The sequence below is a fragment of the Drosophila subpulchrella genome, unplaced genomic scaffold, assembly GCF_014743375.2.
Source record: "Drosophila subpulchrella strain 33 F10 #4 breed RU33 unplaced genomic scaffold, RU_Dsub_v1.1 Primary Assembly Seq354, whole genome shotgun sequence".
NCBI classification, from domain to species: Eukaryota; Metazoa; Arthropoda; class Insecta; order Diptera; family Drosophilidae; genus Drosophila; species Drosophila subpulchrella.
This window is the reverse complement of record NW_023665577.1, coordinates 7,625,538-7,646,205: the sequence shown is the minus strand read 5'-3', so window position 1 is coordinate 7,646,205 and position 20,668 is coordinate 7,625,538. Positions and strand designations below refer to the sequence as shown.

Sequence of the window (20,668 nt, the reverse complement as noted above, 5' to 3'; positions counted from 1 at the left end):
TTGTGGACACAAATTAAAAGTTAAAAAAAATAAAATCTTTAAAAAAATTATATGTTTTTAATACTTTGTAATTAATATTTCTTGATAAAAGTTACGTGACTTTCTTACTGTTGCTCGATTACTCGACACACAAATTAATTTTCGTGGGAAGTACCATTTCCATACTTTTTCCAAGTATCTTCCAAGTAAAAGCAATATGGTCCCCAAATGTTGCTGCTAAGATAAGCTTCCCAGAACTACAAAACTTATTTTCAAGCAACAGATACCCCGCTCCCAGAAGTAATTCAATATAAACACCGATGGAATAAACAGCGAAACTAAAGTTGTTTGCAAACAAAAAAGATGCTCGTTCGATGACACAAGAATATAATCTTTCGGAATGTTTAGAACAAAACCCAGACACTTGGCTAAACAGAACACGTAAGCCATAAAAAATATATAAATTCCAGAAAGACACACGTAATAACAAACTTTGTATGGCTAAAGACCGACTCAATTTTAACGTTTTTTCCACAAAGTAGCAAGCAGGTATCACACACACCCGCTGATAATTGAGCGCTATATAAATAGTAAACAAAACTTTCTTGCGGGGTTTTGAAAATATCTTGGGATTTCTTATGTGAGTGCGATAACACCTGTATCCCAATGTTTAGTCTACAAGCATTAATAAACCAGCGAACAAATTACGATACTAATCCGCCTTAGAATCGAAACCACGATACTCAAAGCCGCCGACTGACAAACAAGCTGTATAGGGGTTTGGGTTTGGGCACTTGTAACCGGAGAGCGGGCATTGCCAGGTTGATATGGCGACATGAAATGACATAATCCGCAGCCGTGACACTTGAGCCGATTTGTGTGTGAACCGCAGAAAGAATGCTGACATGCTCTTGGCATCCGAGTCCGGCTTTTTCCCCGGTATCTGTGTCTTTTGTGCTCTGGGGCCGGTCAGCAATTAAAGTGTTCTGACGACTGTGGTTTTCTCGAGACTCGATAATTATTTGCCGCACTGGAAACAAAACAAAGTATCGTACCATGGCGGAAGTCGCGACGCCTTTGTTGGAAACCAGTCCGGGTTCGGAATTCACTGTCTCCCGCAACTACTCGCTCAATCAAACCCAATCAATCGCCAACTTTGTGTTCCGCAAAATGTGAACAGCTTAGAGAACAGCGGGTATGCGTAAACAAATTACAAGTGCTCCGAAACAAGCCAAGACGGAACCAAATCACATGGGTGGGCCTCACGCCCCGATAGACCCCAGAATGGGAAGACTATAAAAATAGAGTCACCTGCCGGCGGCAATCAATATGCAAATCCAAATCGGTTTTAATAACGCAACACCCGATGATTTGAATGGGTTATGAGTGCACTTGCTTGATTAATGATCGAGAGTCTCGATAGATGTGTGGGGGCGACACACAGGAAGTGGAAGTGAGATTTGGGAGCCACAAGGAACACCTTCTAATTTATGTATTCATTGCGGATCTGGATGTTTGATAGCTGTCCAGAGAACTAATAATTATTCATTATTAATATGGAAACGTATTTATTATTCATGATTATGATCTCTCTAATCAAAAAGCACTCACAGTAGCCAAGTTCCTAAAACGTCTCTTTTGAAATGAAAATGTTTTACATTTTATCCAATTCCTCAAACATGTAGTTTATGTAAATCATTGCGGATCTAGATGTTAGATAGCTGTCCACTACTATAAAACTTACTATAAAATTGTTTTTAATATTTATATCTCCAATCGAATAGCACTCACTGTAGCCAAGATCTAAAAACGCTTCTTTTGAAATGAAAATGTTTTACATTTTATCTTATTCCTCAAATATGTAATTTATGTAAATCATTGCGGATCTAGATGTTAGATAGCTGTCCACTACTATAAAACTTACTATAAAATTGTTTTTAATATTCATATCTCCACTCGAATAGCACTCACTGTAGCCAAGTTCTAAAAACGTTTCTTTTGAAATGAAAATGTTTTACATTTTATCCAATTTCCCAAAACTGTGATTTTGTTTTACTAGCCAAATCCTAAGGCGTATTTTATTTAATTGGTCTTATCTGCCCAACCCTAAAGCATATATAAAATTTATTGAGCATATTGCCGGAAAAGTTTCTTGGCAGCTGCTGTTTTTGAAAAACTTGGCACACTTTGGGCGACCAGAACCGTAAATGTGTAATAAACATTTTATGGACACTCTCCTCCGATTTAAGAATCTTTGTATTTATTAAATCATCGATTGTCGACAGTAAATCAAAAATTGTTGTTTCGAGAATGGAGAGTACTTTGTGTCTCGAATAACTTAATGATGGATCGGACGTCTCAAGTGCCTTTGTTTGAATCTCGGCGCACAGGGGTGTGTGTTTATAAATATCTATAGGTTTATATTTATTTGTGTAATTATGACACTTTTTCACGCCAACTTGAGCAAACAAATAACAGTAAGCCTCTTTGTCTGGGCCAAGTAGAATTCGCCGAAGTCAGGTACAGTGAGCAGCGGCAAACAAAAGCCCATAAATAATCGCATGAAAAGACAACATGACAAAAAGACACCCCATAAAAAATATATGTATACCTTTAATTATTGAGCAGGCAAGATTATAATATTCTGTCCTGTGACAAGCCTCCTTTTGGCAGCCATAATAACAACGGCTAAATGACTCAGAGACTTCCTCGTTTTACACACCGAATGGGCATGGAACTGTCACTGAAAATCAATAAAAGTAAAAAACCAGATGCGGCTATGCGTAGATGCTCGGTGCGAATTTGCATTTCCGTGTTGGGACTTTAAATTATTAAGTCATTTTATTGCACTTCGTTTTCCATTTTCTCCTCTTTCTTTCTGATTTAAATTTTGCAATTTTCTCTTCACCGTTTCCTGACAGTTTTAATTGATTTGCATAGGCAATTGCACTTTTACGTGGGCCACCCCTAGTTTTTCGTAGAAAAAAACTACGAAGCACAACTAAATAAGTATAGAACGTAATGCCTATTTAGTTTCACTATCTAAACGTCGGCCGACATCACGTGGCCCAAAATTTATGCACACCCTGCGGACGTCGTGATAAATGGCTTTGTCAATAAATATTATATCAACGCTTTGTGCGGCATTTTGCTGAAATGCGTCAAAATAGAAACTGAAGAGTTAATCCGCATTAATTATGCTATCAGAAGTTGATGGAGCGTATCACACTAAAGATATTCATTTTGCGTCGCAATTAGTATAATATAATATAGTATTTTTTTCCGAAATCTCACAATTTGGCCTGGATTGAGATTTATTTCTTGAACGCCTAGTATTCGGTATATGTCAATGTTTGGGCTTAACATTTATTCTAATTATAATTTGTTTTTGCCTGCTCGTTTTACGCATTTTTGTGCTATTTATAAAACATAAACAAGCGCACAACCGAGAAGACCTGAGCCATCGATTATCTCAAGTGGATGCTTTTCTCTTTTTCACTTTTCTGGCCGTGGAAATCAGAGAGAGAAGCTGCTGCAGTCGCCAAACAGTCTGCGAATCGAACTGCAAGATATTTTGGAACTGGTTTGACTATACACAGATCTAGATTTACATAGTTTGTTCCCCTTTCTGTGAAATTTCGTTTGATTTGGAGAGGGGATAACGATTTTTTAAAAGTATCATATATATTCGGTATTTCTAATTTGCTTGGTTTCTATAAATATTCAGTGTTGGAAAACGAATTTATTTAACTCTTGGTGTCACTTTCTTCTTTGGTTCTAACAACTGATTTTAAGTTGGTTCTGAAGAGGTCGTCTGTAGTTTTCATGGGGTTTTCTTTTCGTTTACGAGTACGGCTACTTTTGCGGGTCAAGCGAAGGCAAATGAGCTTTTGGGAGGGGAAAAATTCTCCACTCAAATGGCATGGAAGGGCCAAAGACAAAATCAGAAAATCCAAAAAAAAAATCGGAGAAACTGGCGACTTGAACTTTTTTCGTAGCTCTAAGCAGTTAGTGCTGCCTCTTCTTCGCCGTCGGTGGTTACTGTCATTGTTGTTGTTTTATTGTGCTGATGACCTTAAATTAGGCGTAGGTCTTTGCTTTTTTGTGTGTCGTATTCGTCATTGTTGGCCAAGTTTTTCTCTGGTTTCTTTTGTGCTGGTCAGCTGTTTTTTTATATTTTTTCTTGGTTACTTTAGTCATTGTAATAAGCAATAACAAAAAGAGATATTACACGAATGTCATGACCTGCAGGCGAAAAACTGCAGAGAATATACCACAAATGATTTTGCTGAGTTTCTCATCTAAAAATGGAAGCCCGAAAAGCTAAGAACAAAGGAAATGGCCGAGTGGCTCAGGGGAATAACGCCGATTGGAACGGTAAACTAAAGCGAACCGACTAAAATAAAATCCGTTCACTGCACAAAGAATCTGAGAAAAAACCGCAAGCCGCGCCTAAAACAATCGCAAAACAGAATAGCGAAAAGAGAGAAGGAGAGGGAGATAGGTTTAAGCCGAGCTTGTCAAAAAATTGCAGGCGCAGCCATTAATTATTGCATCACATTTGGAAACATTACCTTCTTATAATTTTTAGTCTTTTTTCGAAGTTTGGCACAATTGGTTTTCCTTCGGTTGGTTAGTCACATTTCTCATTCGTATTGATTTCACAGTATTGACACTTTTGCTTGGTTTTAAAACAGCACTCGCGAACAATTACTAGCTTTTTGATTCCTTTTATGTATTCTGTGGACATTTTTTGATTGGAAATTATTTATATGTTTATAATTACTTTCGTACACTCATAAGGCAGATTGAATTCTCCGCTTTGCTTTATTATAAAAAAAATACTGGCATTACTCACAGAAAATTTACTTATGTTTCAATTTATCTAAAATAATCTAAGCAATATTATGACAAACATTTTTAAAGAATTTATTTAAAATGGATCGGTTAATTTAATTTAATTATTCATTAAATAAATGGGTTAAATGGAAATTACAGTTCCATTTCGATTTCCCCTTCTTTTTTTAAGCCCTTCAGCCTGATAGACGCTTGCAAATAACATTTACTGCGGACAATACGGAATGGTAATTTTCTTAAAAAACAATTCAATTTATTACTGCAGCCACAACAACGGACGCTAATGGCTGAAATGCAACGGACGATCGGAAAATGAGAGCAGAAAAATAATTATAAGACTGCGATTTTCGGCATCGCACAGTCGCACACAACTCGAACATATTATTAAAAATTATTTTTACAATTTTGTCGTTGATGCTCCACATATGTATATCTTATTGTTAAGCACAGACTTTTGAGCGCGCGCGCGTTTATTTTATTTGTGTTTCGTTTTCGTTTGGCGCGGACTCTCAGTTGTGTTTGGCTGCAGCTGATTTTCTGGGGTTTGGGAGCGTATCTACTTTGCGTTGCGATCGTTGCAAATGGAAAACTTAAACTGATCGAATCGAACGAAATTTCTACGTTTCTGTCTCAGAAAGTGGAGAGCCGAAAACCGAACGACCGATCTGCCCGATCGCTGCCGACGCACAGTGGGGCCATTCGAGTTTTTCGCTGTAAAAATCATAGCTTGGCAAGCAAATAATGTACGATAGATAACACTGTGTGGATAATAACTGTGTCTTCAAAAATATGTTTATATGCAGCTAATTTGTTTCCAAATATTTTTTTAATTTGGAATATATTTTTTATTGGTGGAGATAAACAAAGCGAATACCTTAAATTAAATTTTTCATTTCCACAGTACGCTCTAAAATAGTTGTAAGACATGTTCTGGGAATATTTTTAAAAATATGGCTTACAAATTACACATCTTGTTAATATTCATTTAAAAAAAAATGCTAAAGGACTACTTTATATTTTCTTATTGAGATAATAATTTTTTTAATTTTAGCATATTTGTAATCTTTTGTTTCCCATGATACGCGTTTAGGGGGTGCAAAAGAGCATTATGGTTCTTACAACCACTGTGCGACGTCGGCATTATGTTTTTCGACCGCAGCGCAGTCGCAGCTGCGTCTTTAGCTCTCTCACTTACTCTCTTCTCTCTCTCTCGCGACCACATGTGCTGCAATAAACCCGTTTTTTGTGCAGGCCAAAAACCTGCTTGAGGCTTTTGGCTTATTTCCGTTTTTTTTCCAAGTGTGCGTGGATTTAGCGATGTTTAGATACATGTTGCCAGCGAAAACCTCTTAAAGCTCGGTTTGCCGATTTAACACCCTTCCGGGGGGAATTCCAACTACGGTGAGGTGTTTGCACAGTTTTTGGAAAGATACTCTATCTTTTTTACAGTTTAAGCGAACACACAAAAAAGAATAGAATATTTAGTTACCATATAAATATCATGGTAATCATCATGATTGTTTATGGTAAAAAAATAAATATCTTTCACTTTACTAGCTGTTTGATAAACAACTTCTGAGATACACATGTATCTGCAAAAGAAGTGTATAAGATCATCGGTTAGCTGGTGGATTTTGTTTGTTTCTTCTAATGTTGGTGCGCATGTGCAATGAACTTGTTTTGAATTGCAATTGCGATACACTTATTGTTGCTATTATTTTTTTTGGAGGTTAGTCAGTTGCGGCGACTTTGTAATTTCATTTAAATTACTCATACGCCATGTGACGCCGCTGTAATTATTTGATTTCGCTTGAAGCTTCTCGGTGGCAAGTGCATTTCCTCAACTTTAATGTAGGTCATTGTTGAGGGGGTGAAAGTGCTGCAATTATCTGGCCAACCCCTCCCCACCTGCGTTTTCCACCCGACAAGGAAATTGCCGCCAAGGTTGAAGCATTTGCCCAGAGAATTCACATTCACCATAAGGTGAACTGCATTTCAGCGCCGGGGAAAGAGAGAAAAGTAGAATTTCCAATTCAACCTTGGGAATTTCTTTCATTTTGCTGGTAACGGCTGACTTTTTCTTCTTTCGTTGGCTCATTTAAGACGCATGACTGGGCTCAAATTGCAAATTATGCAAATTTCAAAATACGCAACTCGACGAAATCAGAAAAAGTGCAACATCATTTTGTAGCTAGTCGTTCTCCGCCCCCCTTTGCCAGCGTATTTACAGTTTTTCGGACTCGGACGATTATAATGATCAGCCTTCAATATTATTACACAATCATAAATTGTCTGAACTAAAATGTAAATGTTTTCGATTACGCCTTGGGGGGCTATAAAAACGCAATCGCATGTATATATCCAAAGCTATGACTAAATCTATGTCTATGGTTATGGACATGGCTGTGGCTATGGGCATGGATAATCAGGGCCTCCAATCGAACTAGTCCCAGGTGAGGTGAATAACATGATACGCTACTTACAACTATTTCTAAATCATTTTTAACTTCTTTTTCATACCCTTTTACTCCTAAATATTTAGATATTTTATTGTAATTACTATAATTATTTAATTATTAATATACAATTTCAAAAATGCTTATCGACCTTAACATTAAGACACTAAAGGTTGATCAACCTGTTGAAAGAATTTTGAGTTTACACACCTACCTCATTGCTTCCGACTGGTATTCGACTTCAAATGTTAATTAGCTTAAGAGCCATAAAGAATCGACATTATAATGTTTTGATTTTGCGATTGGCCAAAATAAAGACATGCCTGTAATTAGCTTTTGAAGCTATTAAAATACAATAAATATGCTAATGCGATTCACTCCACAGTTCTTAGGAAGACTGATTGTAAATTTTATAGCATGTGCTTAGTACTATCTTGTTAAAATTCAATTGCTTCTTGTAAAGAGTTATGTTATTTATTGGACTCTTAAATTTTTGTATTACTTCTTGTTTGAAAGGCTTAATAGAATTATTTTAAGCACTTCGTTTGTTAAGAACACTACACTGATCTGGCGCTTCCTTTACTCATGTTCCTATTTTCCATCTAGGGGTTATGTTGCCCCCAAAGAATTTCCATAACAAACAAATTCATCGCCAACTCTCATCGGGCTGTTAAACTAAAAGTACAAGAGCGAAAATATTCCCTTTTAAGCAGCTTCATTTAAATACCAAATGACATTTTCAGTGCTCAGTTTCCCGAACCGATATGCCATCCAACTGGCAGGGTTCCCAGCCCGTTGTTGCTGAGCTGTTGAATATGCAAAGCTCGAGGAAAGCAAAAAGATTTACTATTTAATTTTTGTCTCATTTTTCTTGGGCTGTTGTTGCTCCCCCGGAAAATGACGGAAGGTACTTCCAAACCGAGTGTCTGGCCAGCAATGTTTCGATGGCTTTTTGTTGCAGCTGCTAAAAATAGCAGAGTCGGCGCACACAGCATTGGTTGCAAGTTGTTTGGCTTGCCAAATGGCCGCAGCACATGCTGGTGTGGTGTGGTCCAATAATGAAAAGTCGGCGGCAAAACGAAGAAAAACGCTGGGAAACCGGCTTGACGGGAAATGCGAATTTCGTTTAAATGAGGAAAAATTCAAACGATTTCGTTGTCGCCGCCAGGCAGTTGAAAAAATGCATTTTTGGGTCTCGAGAGCCCCCCATACACATCATCACCCCCACCTACTAACCCCAAAAGGCGGTGGATGTCCCGGCTAGACGGTGGGCGGTGGTATGTGCTGCGGTTCGTTTATCCGCTGAATGGCCGCTATCGCTATTGTTATTGTTTTTGCCTCTGTTTGCGTTTCATTTTCCCAATTAATTGATGCAATGCATAAAAATCAAATTTATATGGATGCACTAACGACTATTCCGCTGCTGCGGATGAAATTTTTATTTGTTTACTGTTTTTGATTTGAGCTTTACTTTTTCGATTCGGCTTTTTCAATCAAATCCGTCGCTTTGGGCGCGCCATTTGATTCATATAAATAAATGTGCCTTAAATTCGCAAAGCAATTGCAAAACGTGCCTGAATTCGACTGAATTCGCGAATGCTCTGTATTCGAAATGAAAACAAAACAATTAAATAGTAGACACCTAATGGGATTTAAATGGCAAGGGGTTGGGTTGAATATTTTGATTTTTGTATTAGTAAGTATGGATATTAAATACAGCCCATAAAACATATTATATTTTGTAAATGTCAGTTATAAAAGCTTAAAATAATTTTTCAGGACCAATTTTAATTTATCTCATTAACCTGTACCTTGTAGTATAAATCTTCTAAATCATAATCCGAAAATTGCTTCTGAAAATAAAATTTTTCTGGTTATATATTTTTATTTTTTCTAAAAAACTTCTTCCTAAAGAGTATTTACAACATATTTTTGCAAATCGAATTTGAATATGTATTTATTGAATATGCTGCTGTCAGCAAGCTCGTTACTCAAACAGACTTGTACTCCATTTCGTATTCATTTTTTCAATAACAAAACCTGAGTTTAATTAATAAATTTGTTCTATTCAAAAAGACTGTCAAAGGCTGCTGTCGGAGACATAAATTCTAGCCTCAACCCCATAGTGATGTTTAGTTGCGAAAGGAAGTGACAAACCCATTGACATTTGCCATTTGGGGCTCATGGGGGAAAGGACTGGGGATCGTGCTAAAACATTTGTCATAGAACATTTAAATATTCATCCATTATTGTCCGGCTTGTGGGCAATTCAATTTCAACTCCAATTATGCAGTCAATCAATTTGTATTGCACATAAAATTTGTTCGCCAAAAACGCAAACAAAAAACCCAAACTGCTTTTCCCCCGTGGGGGTATGTGGCTTATAATTTATTTACATGGTAAATACAAATCGTTGGAAATGTTGCTTTTGTGTTATCAATATTTTTCGTATTTTTCCAAAGCTTTTGGCAACACATGGTGGCCATAATTGGGGTCAATGTCAGGCGTAGTATACTCTTCCTTGGTTTTTCACCTGGTCTGTATTTGTGTTTGTATCGCAGGTATTTTGACAGGGCAAAGACAAAGGTAAACATTTCATTTTTTAATAAAATACTGTTTTATTTATGAGTCGAATCGAAACATCAATTAGCCGCACGAGCAGGACTCCAGCAAGCAAGCAATCGAATTATTATAAATGGCCCATCATAGAATCACAAGACTTAAAAGATGATGTATCACCTCAATGGTGTCCGAAGTTGGTAAAACAACAGTCAACCAATTTAAATCTAGCAAGCATTTAATGGGAGGTGACTCTTTGCCAGCTAAAGATTTCTTTATCATGCGCTAACTCAAATTTTTTAATGAAACAAAGAACCCTTCAATATTCACTTGATACACTTGCCCTATTTCCAGTGTTTAGTTATGATAATAAAATTTCCATTGATGGAACTTGCATTCTAGAAAATTCGCGTGACATACGTGATGCAAGTCCAGTCAACTATGCACCCCTCAAATCTCGTTAATTTTCCATTACTGACTGGCAGTTCAAATATTTATGCGTGTGCAAACACTGACAACAAAGAACCACCGTGCTACCTTACTAACTATCTCTTAGTTTTCAGAAAGGTCAGCGAAGCACAAAAGATTTTATGTCTAGTTCGGAATTTTCCTGCGCATTTACAATGGAGATTACGCGGAGGGTGGGAGGATCGGTGGGCTTATCGGCGGCTTTATTTGCCTTTGAAGCCCCTAAAATAAATACGGCAAATATCAGGTAGCCGTAGAGATAAGCAGCCTGTGAATTTATAATTAAATTAAAGCTAAAGAGATTAGAATTGAAAACTCGAGCAGGCGACAAAAAGTCTTGTGACAAACAAACAACCGATAAGTTTTCCTCAAGCATGGAATGCTTTCGCATCCAACGGATGTGAGGTCGCCTGTCAATAAATCATTCTGTCCATAAACTAATTGAGCTGTTTAGCCATATTTGGGATCCCTGATCCGGGGCTCACGTGTCAATCCCCCGGGTCGACAGCTGCCCATATCCTTGCTATGCTTTGCTGCCTTGCCGCGCTTAATTCCACATGTTTAGGCCAATTTCAAAAGCAATAAATTTGTAAAGCAAATCATAATGCTGAATTCGATTAGCAAGGACAACAACACAGATCCGAGACAATCGATAGCAGTTCGAACATTGTTCGCGTAATGTGTTCGGCCGAGCAATAATGACAGATAATTATATTGATATATATGAGCAATCTCGTAGATTGAATGCCAAATTGATTGGTGTGGCGGCTCATGTGGCATTGAAATGGCCAGTGGAAAGGGTGTGAAAATCGATTAAGCACGTATCTCTACATGAGCTGAAGAAAACAACGCATGGTGGTCACTGGGAAGTTCGGAAAAATTATTCCTTTATTTGGAATAAATAATGATACTCATGTATAAGATAAAGATGGCAGCCAAATTATGCACTTTATTTTTCTTAGAAGTAGTTTTTTAAATACTTTGATTTAAATTAGATTACTTTAATTTACAATTATAAATAGTTTCCCAGACTGCGCCTTAAAGACAGCGAAACTGAAATGCTCTTGAAAATGGTTAAAACATTTTCTGTTTTGCCATTTGAGACGAATAAGCCAAATCGTTTTGCGAAAATCACTCTGGAGCAATAAATAATTCCACAGAATTTAGCAGCGCATTAAAGGCCCTAAAAGCAATGAGGAAATTTTCTTTGCGTTATTAAAAATGAATGCGTACAATTTGGCTAAGTGCATTTGCCTCCATTTGGCGCGCACTTACATTAATACTTATATTTCTGCATGTTTGTGTGGATATCTTCTGCTTAGATAACACAATATAATTCGTCGCAATTTATGAAAAAAATACGAAAATTGTTTGTTTACAAACTGTCAGTCGAAATGTCGGCACCAACAATGCCAGCAGACATTCTGGCTTACATATGTATAAATAGGTATGTATTTGAACGCCATATATATGCATGTCCGCCTGTCAGAACTTCCCGAACAATTTGTAGTGCTTCTTGAAACCCGAAAGCCAGACAAGTCTTCAGGTCATTGCATTTATTAATAACACAATTCTGAGGAAAGCGAAAGCAGCAAAACTGAAATTGCGAAACAAAAATGAGCTTATTTATTCATCTATACGCTATAATATATATAGTATTGGATATAGTAAGATGATCGCTATAATTAGCGACTTGTGGGATCTGTGTTAATTAAGAAAAACGAAAATTCTTCTTTGATCGTAAATAAACCACCTTACAGTGGTTATTAAGGGCTGTATATCAGGGCTGTCATGCAGGGATTATCGCCTATTGGAGGCGATTATAATGCCACGAGCGTCACGCAGCGTGTAACTTAAAGCCATGTGAAGGGTTTGATTTACGAGGCGATAGCTAAGGTAAAATCAAAGCCGGAATGAAGTAGCAAAAACTCAGACTGTTGTATGGAAGTTCAATAGTTAACTTAAACTAAAAGATACATGTGAAAGCATTGTTATCGCTTATACTATTTTCAAAGCCATATTTCTTTCCATAAAATATTCTGATCCACAAGGACGCCTTACTCAACACAATTAACAGGCTGACAATTAATTGTAGCAATAAATGCATATTAAAAGGCTTCGTTGAATGTATTTGCATGCACATTGCTCATACGCCGCGTGGGACAGGCGGCAGCTAGGAGACTCGGCTTCTGTTTGACTTGACTGCCACTCTTTTTTTTATTAAGCGTCATTTCATAATCGTTATGCAAAGCGCAAACACAATAACCGTTGGCCAAACTATGACAACGCCCACGTCAAACCTGATGTGGAGGATGAGGAGCGGGATGGGCAGCACGATGGTGGGACAGGATGGGGAGCAGGCTGGGGAGCAGGATGGGGCAGGATGGGGGCAGGATGGGGGCAGGAGCAGTCAGCTGCCAGCGACAGGCCACGACATCAATGACAACAACAGCGATGGCATAACACTAATGAAAATTTGTGAGCAGGATGTTAGGGGAGGGGCGGCAGTGGACAACATTGACGTTGCATTTTATCCTCGGCCGAAGACAAGACCACAGCTACAACCCCAAACATGGTCGGGCTGGAAACGCTCTTCGGATGAGTGCTCTTTTGGCAGGCACTGTGGTGAAGGATACATTTCGGGGATTATCCCCCTCAAGGTCGAACGTGTGAAAATGAGCCCCATTTATTACTGCATTCTGGGGATACAGAAGGGTCCCTGGTTTCCTCAAAATTCATTTGTCCAACGAATTTCAAGTTTGTTTCGGAGAACATTTCATTCTCAAAGCTTAAGCAAAACGTCCTTGAAAACTTATCACAAAGTATTACAACCTTTATAATTTTATCTTGTTTACCAAAGATGAGTTTTCCAAGGTACTTTAAAAATAAATGGAACAACCAGTGCATATTTATATAAACTTAAGCACAACTTCTTATTATATGAATAATATTTAATATATTATGTTTAATTAACTTTAAAATAATTTTACATTGTTTATTCTAATGTGATTTAATTTTGATTGATATTTTTTGGGAACTAATAATGATTTTTGTTTTAATGGAGTGGTCTCAAAAAGCATATTGAAGACCCTCCAGCTCGCTCTTTGAACCACTGTGCAATCGATGCAAATTATGGCCAAAAACAATGTCAGGCGCCAGCAACATGAGCGATACAAACGAGCGTGTTGCCGATGTCATTTGTTGTTGCTGGTGGACTTTGGTTGTTGCTGTTGCACAGTGTTGCTGGCGTTGACAGGCGCAGCGAACGTTGCAGCTCGTCACAGCTGCAAGTGAAAGTCAAACATGAAACGCTTTCAGACTCTGGCACATACATTTGCACTCGGCCAGGAGCGCACACATGAGCACACAATTTGCCAGCTATTTAGAGGGGAGGGGAGGGAGAAAGGGGAGAGATTCTCTTGTACATCGTTTCAGGGTCAACTGCTATTTACAGTCAATGTCAGCGTAAGTTACACTCAAAAAAGTTTTGGATATTGCCAGAATGAAAACCGACCCCTATATGGCCTTACCCAACTCTAAACTCCTTTTTTCTAGACTTGAAACCTCAAGCTGCTGCTGAGAAAAGGGCCCTTAAAATGTTAAAATTAAAAATATATACTCCCAACAAATTGGCACATTTTTTAAGAGTTACTGAAATTTAACCACTATGTGAGAGATAATCATGAACTGTATGTTTAGGGGTTGAAACCACACAAATGATTGACTTGATATTGAGGCATATTGGGTTCTGCTTCTAGCCCAACAGTTTTCAAGTGCATATACTCATACTTCTCATGACACATAGATATTATAAAAAGATATGGGTTTTAAATAAAATAAATAAATAAAATATTTTTATAGATATTATAAAAAGATAAAGGCTCTAAATTGAACACATTTTTTAAGTGTATGTTCGCACTAGGGAGCTCTTTGTGGGCTGGGAAAAGGATTTACTACCCCGCCAGTCAGTCAACAGTTTTAGGGGGAAACGCCCACACATCCATTACCATCATCATTTTGGCCATTATCGTTATTATCAGCCACCAACACTGCGGCGCGGGACGTGCACGGCATCGTCATAGGTCTTAATGCCCACACATAAAAACTGTTCACACATCAAAATTCAGCTGTACCGCTCCGAACTGAAGTCGTGTGGTGCCTTGTCACGTTGGCCAGGCTTGTTCGGTTCGAAGATCTGATCTTGGGGGGCCTGTCGAAAGTATTTGCTCGGGCAAACAATCAGTGCGATTGTCTCGATTCTTTATGGTTTTATTGCCATTGTTCTCTTTTCCCACTTTGGTTTTGTGGTAAAACAAAAGCCACAAGCTCCTGAAATTTCAATTAGCATTTGACTGAATTGATCGTGTGTGGGCGTCTGTGAATTGAAGACAGTATCGAATTTCGATCTGAGATGCGAACTTTAAGACCAGGTCAAGGTTGATTTGCTACGGGTTCCAAGTCACTTGAAGGTGACTTGGGAATTCTACTTACAAAGAATTTTTTTGGGGTGTTTTCAAAAGGCTTTTTTGTCAAAGAGGAGTCGTGACTAGGCACTAATAAATCTTGAATCTTGGACGTAAGCAAAACGAATTTGTTTTTCGAACTTCATACATGGCAAAGCGAAAATATGAGGACAGGGTCTCAGCCAGAGATCTGAAAGCCTTTCTCGGCCTTCAATCTCCATTTTATAAAGCTCGCTTATACCCCATAATCTTCGTACAAAACTTCACAATAAATACTGAACACTTAACTGCCTGCCAAGTGTCTGAGTTTTAGTCTGCTTCTGAACGAACCGGCTTAAATAACAACAAGTAAGAATGCCGTAGAAGGAGTGTCTCGGTCATGGAATACCTCGTACTCAGTATATGTATTTCGTATTTCCTTCTCTTCTGTGGTGATCAGGAAGCTAAAGAAATACGTCTGGTGCAAGGGGTATACGTCCACAATTGCGGGCATGAAAAGTGGCCAAACGACATCTCAAAAAGGCTGAGGCCCTTACCTGACTTAAAAACGAAAAGGAGATCGGCGAGGGATTCCGCAGAGACAGCAGGTAAACAAAGGAAACGAGGCCAGCTAAAAAGGGTTTCAAGGTTATAAATTACCAGCTTAAAGTGTTTAAAGGAACTGCACAGATCCAATCTGCAGTTGCAGCTGTCCGCGCGAAGAACAAGTTTGAGGAGTGCCCGACCAGATATAAGATACAATACACCAGAGGGTATGGGATATAGTGCATGGGTATATTGTGGGTGGGGAAGTGGAGTAGAAGTGCAGGTATACTGGCAAAACTTTGAAGGTCAAATTGCCTGAGCGACGTCGAGGCGATAACTACTCTGGTGTCTATATAAAAGTGCTGTATAATGAAAATGACACAACCGAGCTGCTGGCGAACATGAAGTGAAAGTTTTTAGAACAATAAATATTACGCATACGCCGGGTGGAAAATAACTCAACTCGAAGTGAACTTTTCCTTTTACTTGGCCAACGGAAAAATTGCCAAGCCACTCCCTTTGCCGACCCGCCAAATGAAATGTCCAGAAAGTTTGCTAAATTGTTGTTGTTAGGCCAAACTTTTGAACTGACTTTATAACAACTTTTTGGTGGAACGGAAGGTATAGTTGGGCAAAGGGGTCAGTGTCGGGGAAAGGCATTTACGATGACCTCAAGGTCCGCTGCACGTGCTTCAATTGTTTTGCAAATACATTGCGAGTTTCTTTTTTGTTCTTCGCCGTTTTGACTTATGGAAATATTTTGGGAAATCATTGTTGGTAACCTAGGAGGTTTGGGCGGGGAAGATAGTTTTGAAGGCAATGGTGCGTTTTAAACTATTGTATAAAGGTATTTAATTTTGCAAAAGTGTTTATAAATAAGGCAGTTGTGTTTTATACGGGGAAATAAGATGATGAATTATTCTAAGTAACTTATGTAGATACTTTAGGAAGTCATTCGGCGTCCTAGTAATACAAGTAGTAGCCCATTTATAACTTGTATATTAAAGTATTTAATTTTAAATATCATCTTATTCTAAGTGCAGCTCCATATAAATTGTGTTAATTTGTGTTTCCTGTTTGTGAATTAGCTTTTCCACGTGCTGTCACCTTCTGCTTTTCCCACCTTGGTTGGGAAGTGAAGTGCAATGACTTCGCTTATGTCACCCTTTGAATCCGTCATATAGCAACCTCCTCTCGCTTTCTCTGCCGTTTCCCTTATATTTATTTTTATTTTAATTATGCAATGTTTGAGCCTCTTTAGGTGATTGTTTGCGCGTGAGTTCCCTTTGGCAAGACGAAGGAGGATTGGGAAATTAAAGTGTCAAATTTAATTGATTTATGACCTCTGACTCACCGTGTCCGTTAAAACTGCACAATTGCTTTGTTTTTACTTTTGTTACACATTTGTTGTAGCATTTTAATTTCACGTCAGAGGTATTGTGCTTCAGCTTTCGCTTTCAAATATATATTTCTCCAAGTGTCAATCACCAATAAACAAAAACCCGGAATAAGCTAAGGAAGTAAGTAAAATAAACAATGATCCTAGAATTATTTTCCTAGGCAGATAGTTTACAAGTATTCATTATGACTCGTTTTTAAAGGCCAACCCTTCAGGATTGGAATACATATTATACAATTTAGTTAATCCCTCTGTGAAATGGCTCATTATGCTGATAGAACCAACTTCTGGATACTTAAAACATTCAACCTCAGCACTTACCAATAATTTACCAATATAATGCCTTAATTTGAGTAAAATTCAGTTTTTATTTCATATTTTATATAATAAGGTGCTGTGCAGTCTAGTGATCTATTTGTTCAGGCCTCGACTCCTGACAGAGTGCTTTTATAATTGCTTACTTACAACACTGTGCGTTTAAATTTCGTGTGGGTACTAACTAAATCGAATCCAAGTCTAGAAAGAAAAGCTTTAACATACAGTGGAGACTGGACTACTGGAAAATAAAACTACGGAAAAGAAATTCAAACTTTGGGCTCGGGGTGAGGGGTTAGAAAAGAGTGGTAATAAATTTCGAACAAAGGTGGTGGAAGAAGCATCGAAAGGAAGGAGCGTGGCGGGACTTACTGCCAGGAGAAGCTGCCGGTGATGCCGTCCTTGAGTCGATCCCGCAGGGATCTCTGGCGACTGGGTCCCGACCCGGTGAGGGGCGGCAGGTGGGCGTTCTCGCCGTCCTCCATCACGGTGGCTATGTTCGAGGCGGACGTGGAGATCGGCGCGCCGGCGTGCTCCATGATCGGCGGCTGGTGGGGGTGGTGATAGTGCTGGTGGTTCGACTGCTGGTGGTGTGGCGACCCCGGACCCGATCCGGATCCAGAACTCGGCGCCCCTGCCGAAGGATCTCTGCTGTTCAGGGTGCGCCGGAACGAGCCGTGGCGAGGCGAGTTTTCGCGAGACATTACGGATCGATTGCAATTTCGATTTAAGCGGTTTGGTTTGGCGGTTAGTTATCGATAGAAATTTCGCATAAAACAATTAGAAGCATAAAACAATTAGTTCAATTGGAGCCAATTTTCTTAAGCTTTCTCTTTTTTTTTTTTTTTTTGATTTAGTTTTAGATGAAGAAAACGAGCGAGCGAGTTGAACTTGCTTTTGATATTTTGGTTTTAGTTTAACTTTATTGCTTAGGTGGTGAGTTTATTGAGATTTAAATTGCACATAGAGCCAAAAAGTATTAACGGTGTGTAAAAGTTGGCTATTCGGAGGGGTAAGGCATGTACCAAAGAAAAATATCAAAAAAGAGTAGAGTTGAAAAACGGCATAGAAAAACGATTCTCATACGACGTACACGTTGCATTTGATCGAAATAAATATGGGTTTGGCATACGCCACACTTAGAGGCAAACATTCGTTGGAATTTCTGTTTTGGGTATGGAAACAGTGCTTGGGTAATTATAAGCAAATATGTGTTTCAGTGTATGTTTGATTGTATTAGTCTTATTGAAATGAAAAAAAAGTAGTATAGCAAATGGATAACAGAGTAAGAAATGTTATAGATTTTTTACACATAGAAGATATAAGAAATATGATTAGGTATTGTAAGAAATATTAAAATTAAAATTTTATGTTTTTTATTAAAATGTATTAAGTAGAATGTATTTAAGCATGTTTACAGGAGTAATATATGAGCCGAGTATAATTGTTTTCCAGCTGTTTTTTGTATAAGAGCCGAATAAGAGTCATAAGCGATCACAAGCAGCATGCCTTCTAGTGCTAAAGTTATAGTATAAATCGTAAAGGAATCAGGAAGATAGTATTTTTGAAAAATGTGGAAAAGTCTGACAAGTTCAGATAGGTGGTGGAAAATGTTTCAACTTTTGGAGGAAGGAAAAACGCACATTTCCGATCGTGTGTCGTCGCCTTTCTGCGGGATTTCAGGAGTCTGGACACGGATTGTGTGAGTGTTATCGGTGTCGGGTGGTCCAATGGCTTGGGGAATCAGGAACTGGAAACTGATCTTTGATTGTTCGGGTAGGTAGAGTCTGTATTTACATATGTCTGGCTAGTTGGGTTGACTGGATATGGACTCGGAGTAGCTGCAGTCGGGTTAGCTATAGGTGGCATAGCAGATATTGGGCATAGCGTGTTCAGCCGATGCAGAAGCTGCATTTACTGCACATTCGAAGGCACACAAACAGTAAGAGCGGATGTTCATTACTTTCATTACGGGTTGGAACGATCAAACAGTACATTTAGGTAGACATTTATATGGGGGGCAAGGCAATCTATATTTGTTTCTGATATTGGTATTTGGTATTCAGTATTTGCTGGTTGCTCTCTTCTCGTGTTTGTTTAATATGTTTTATTCAGTGTTGTGGCTTTGCTGTCTTTGCCGCTAAATGTTGCGCAAATATTAGCAGTTTATCTATGTGGCTAGAGGCGGACGATTACAGGTAGGTAGTACTGGATATGGGCTAGTTATGTGTCTGTTGTATGGGCATTGTTGCTTAATTAGCTTTAGCTATTCATAATTTAATTAGCAATATGCATATTCGTTCTATTTGATATTTGGTATTTGTTCAGTGTGTTTCTGTGTTTGTATTCTTGTTCGTATTTGTTCAGTGCTGCAATTTGTTTTTGTTTCGAGTACTGGGTCTTTGTGGCGTGTTCGAGTTGGATTCGGATTATTTGAGTGCGCTATATGGTCGTATTAATAGCATTATCATTATATTTATATTTTTCATAAGTGGATTAGATATTGGATATCTGATGGGCAACGAACCTGCAAAGAAAAATAATGAAAACGGATTATTGCAGGTTTTATCGCTATAACTTTTTTATAAGATTACATGAAAAGCAGCATCGGTTATTTTTTATAACAAAAAGTTCTCTAGGAAATATATCGTACATGCTAACGTTTTGGCTACTTATCGTTTTTCAATAAACGAAGAGAAAACGCTATAGTCAATGGCATTGCCTATCAAATACCCGTTGCTCAGCAAAGCTCCTGTTCCCAAGATTGCACACTTTATTTCCTTATAACTTGTTTTTGAATAGTCCGATTAAAAAAAAGGTTGGCATTCAGTTGGATATTGATAGTCAAAGGAAAATCCCATTTACTTTTTTCCAAAATCTTCAAAAACGTAAACGCTAGACAGGTCTTAGCGTTATGGACGTTTGTGGACGTTGAATTGGGCGTGGCGCTGAGCACAAATCTCTAGAATCTGCATGCTTAATCCGAGTTTATAGTTTCCGAGATCACAGCGTTTATACGGACAGACAGACGGACCTCGTTATTTCGACTGTAGCCTAGTTATCCTGATCAAGACTGTATACACTTCATGGGTTTCGGAAACGCCTCCATCTACTGTTACATACTTTCCGATGAATATAGTACACCCTGTTACTCTACGAGTAACGGATATAACAAAAAACAAGGAAGAACGCTATAGTCGAGTACCTCGACTATCAGATACCCGTTACTCAGCTAAAGGGACCAAAGGAAAATGGAGATATGCAAGCAGCAAATGCGCCACCTACCGGCGGTAGACAGATTTAAGCGTTGTGGGCGTTAGAGTGGGCGTGGCAAAGTTTTTTTTAAATCAATCGATAGGTATTGACGAGACCAATACATTTCAGTTTAAATTTTTTATCTACCATGAAAATTGTGGGCGCCACAGACTTGGGCGGTTTGTGGGCGTTGGAGTGGGCGTGGCATATTCGCGTAATAAACTTGCGCTGCGCTCAAGCCTACGGAATCTAAATCTGAAATCTCGTTTCTCTATCTTTGATATTTTCCGAGATATCCGCGTTCATATTTACGATTTTTTGAAGTTTGTGGGCGGTTTGTGGGCGTTAAAGTGGGCGTGGCAAACTTTTTTTAGGTCAGTCGGTAGGTATTG

At 38.4% G+C, this 20,668-nt stretch overlaps 1 protein-coding gene across 18 annotated transcripts in view; it reads right to left on the bottom strand.

Moving 5' to 3' along the window:
• Positions 1–20,668, bottom strand: part of LOC119560923 (TLD domain-containing protein 2) — an 83,420-nt gene that overhangs the window by 49,574 nt on the left and 13,178 nt on the right. For 6 of the 18 annotated variants that reach the window (XM_037874632.1, XM_037874634.1, XM_037874635.1 and 3 more), the window contains exons 1-2: positions 5,238–5,419; positions 4,554–4,719 (exon numbers count right to left, since the gene is read on the bottom strand). Coding sequence is in view for 7 of the 18 variants with exons in the window: in XM_037874639.1 (XP_037730567.1) it covers positions 17,394–17,725 (332 nt within the window). In the remaining 11 variants the exon portion in view is untranslated. Of the gene's footprint in view, positions 1–4,553; positions 4,720–5,237; positions 5,421–17,393; positions 18,022–18,664; positions 19,549–20,668 lie in introns of those variants that run through there. The other 12 variants (XM_037874639.1, XM_037874640.1, XM_037874647.1 and 9 more) reach the window with 5 other exon arrangements.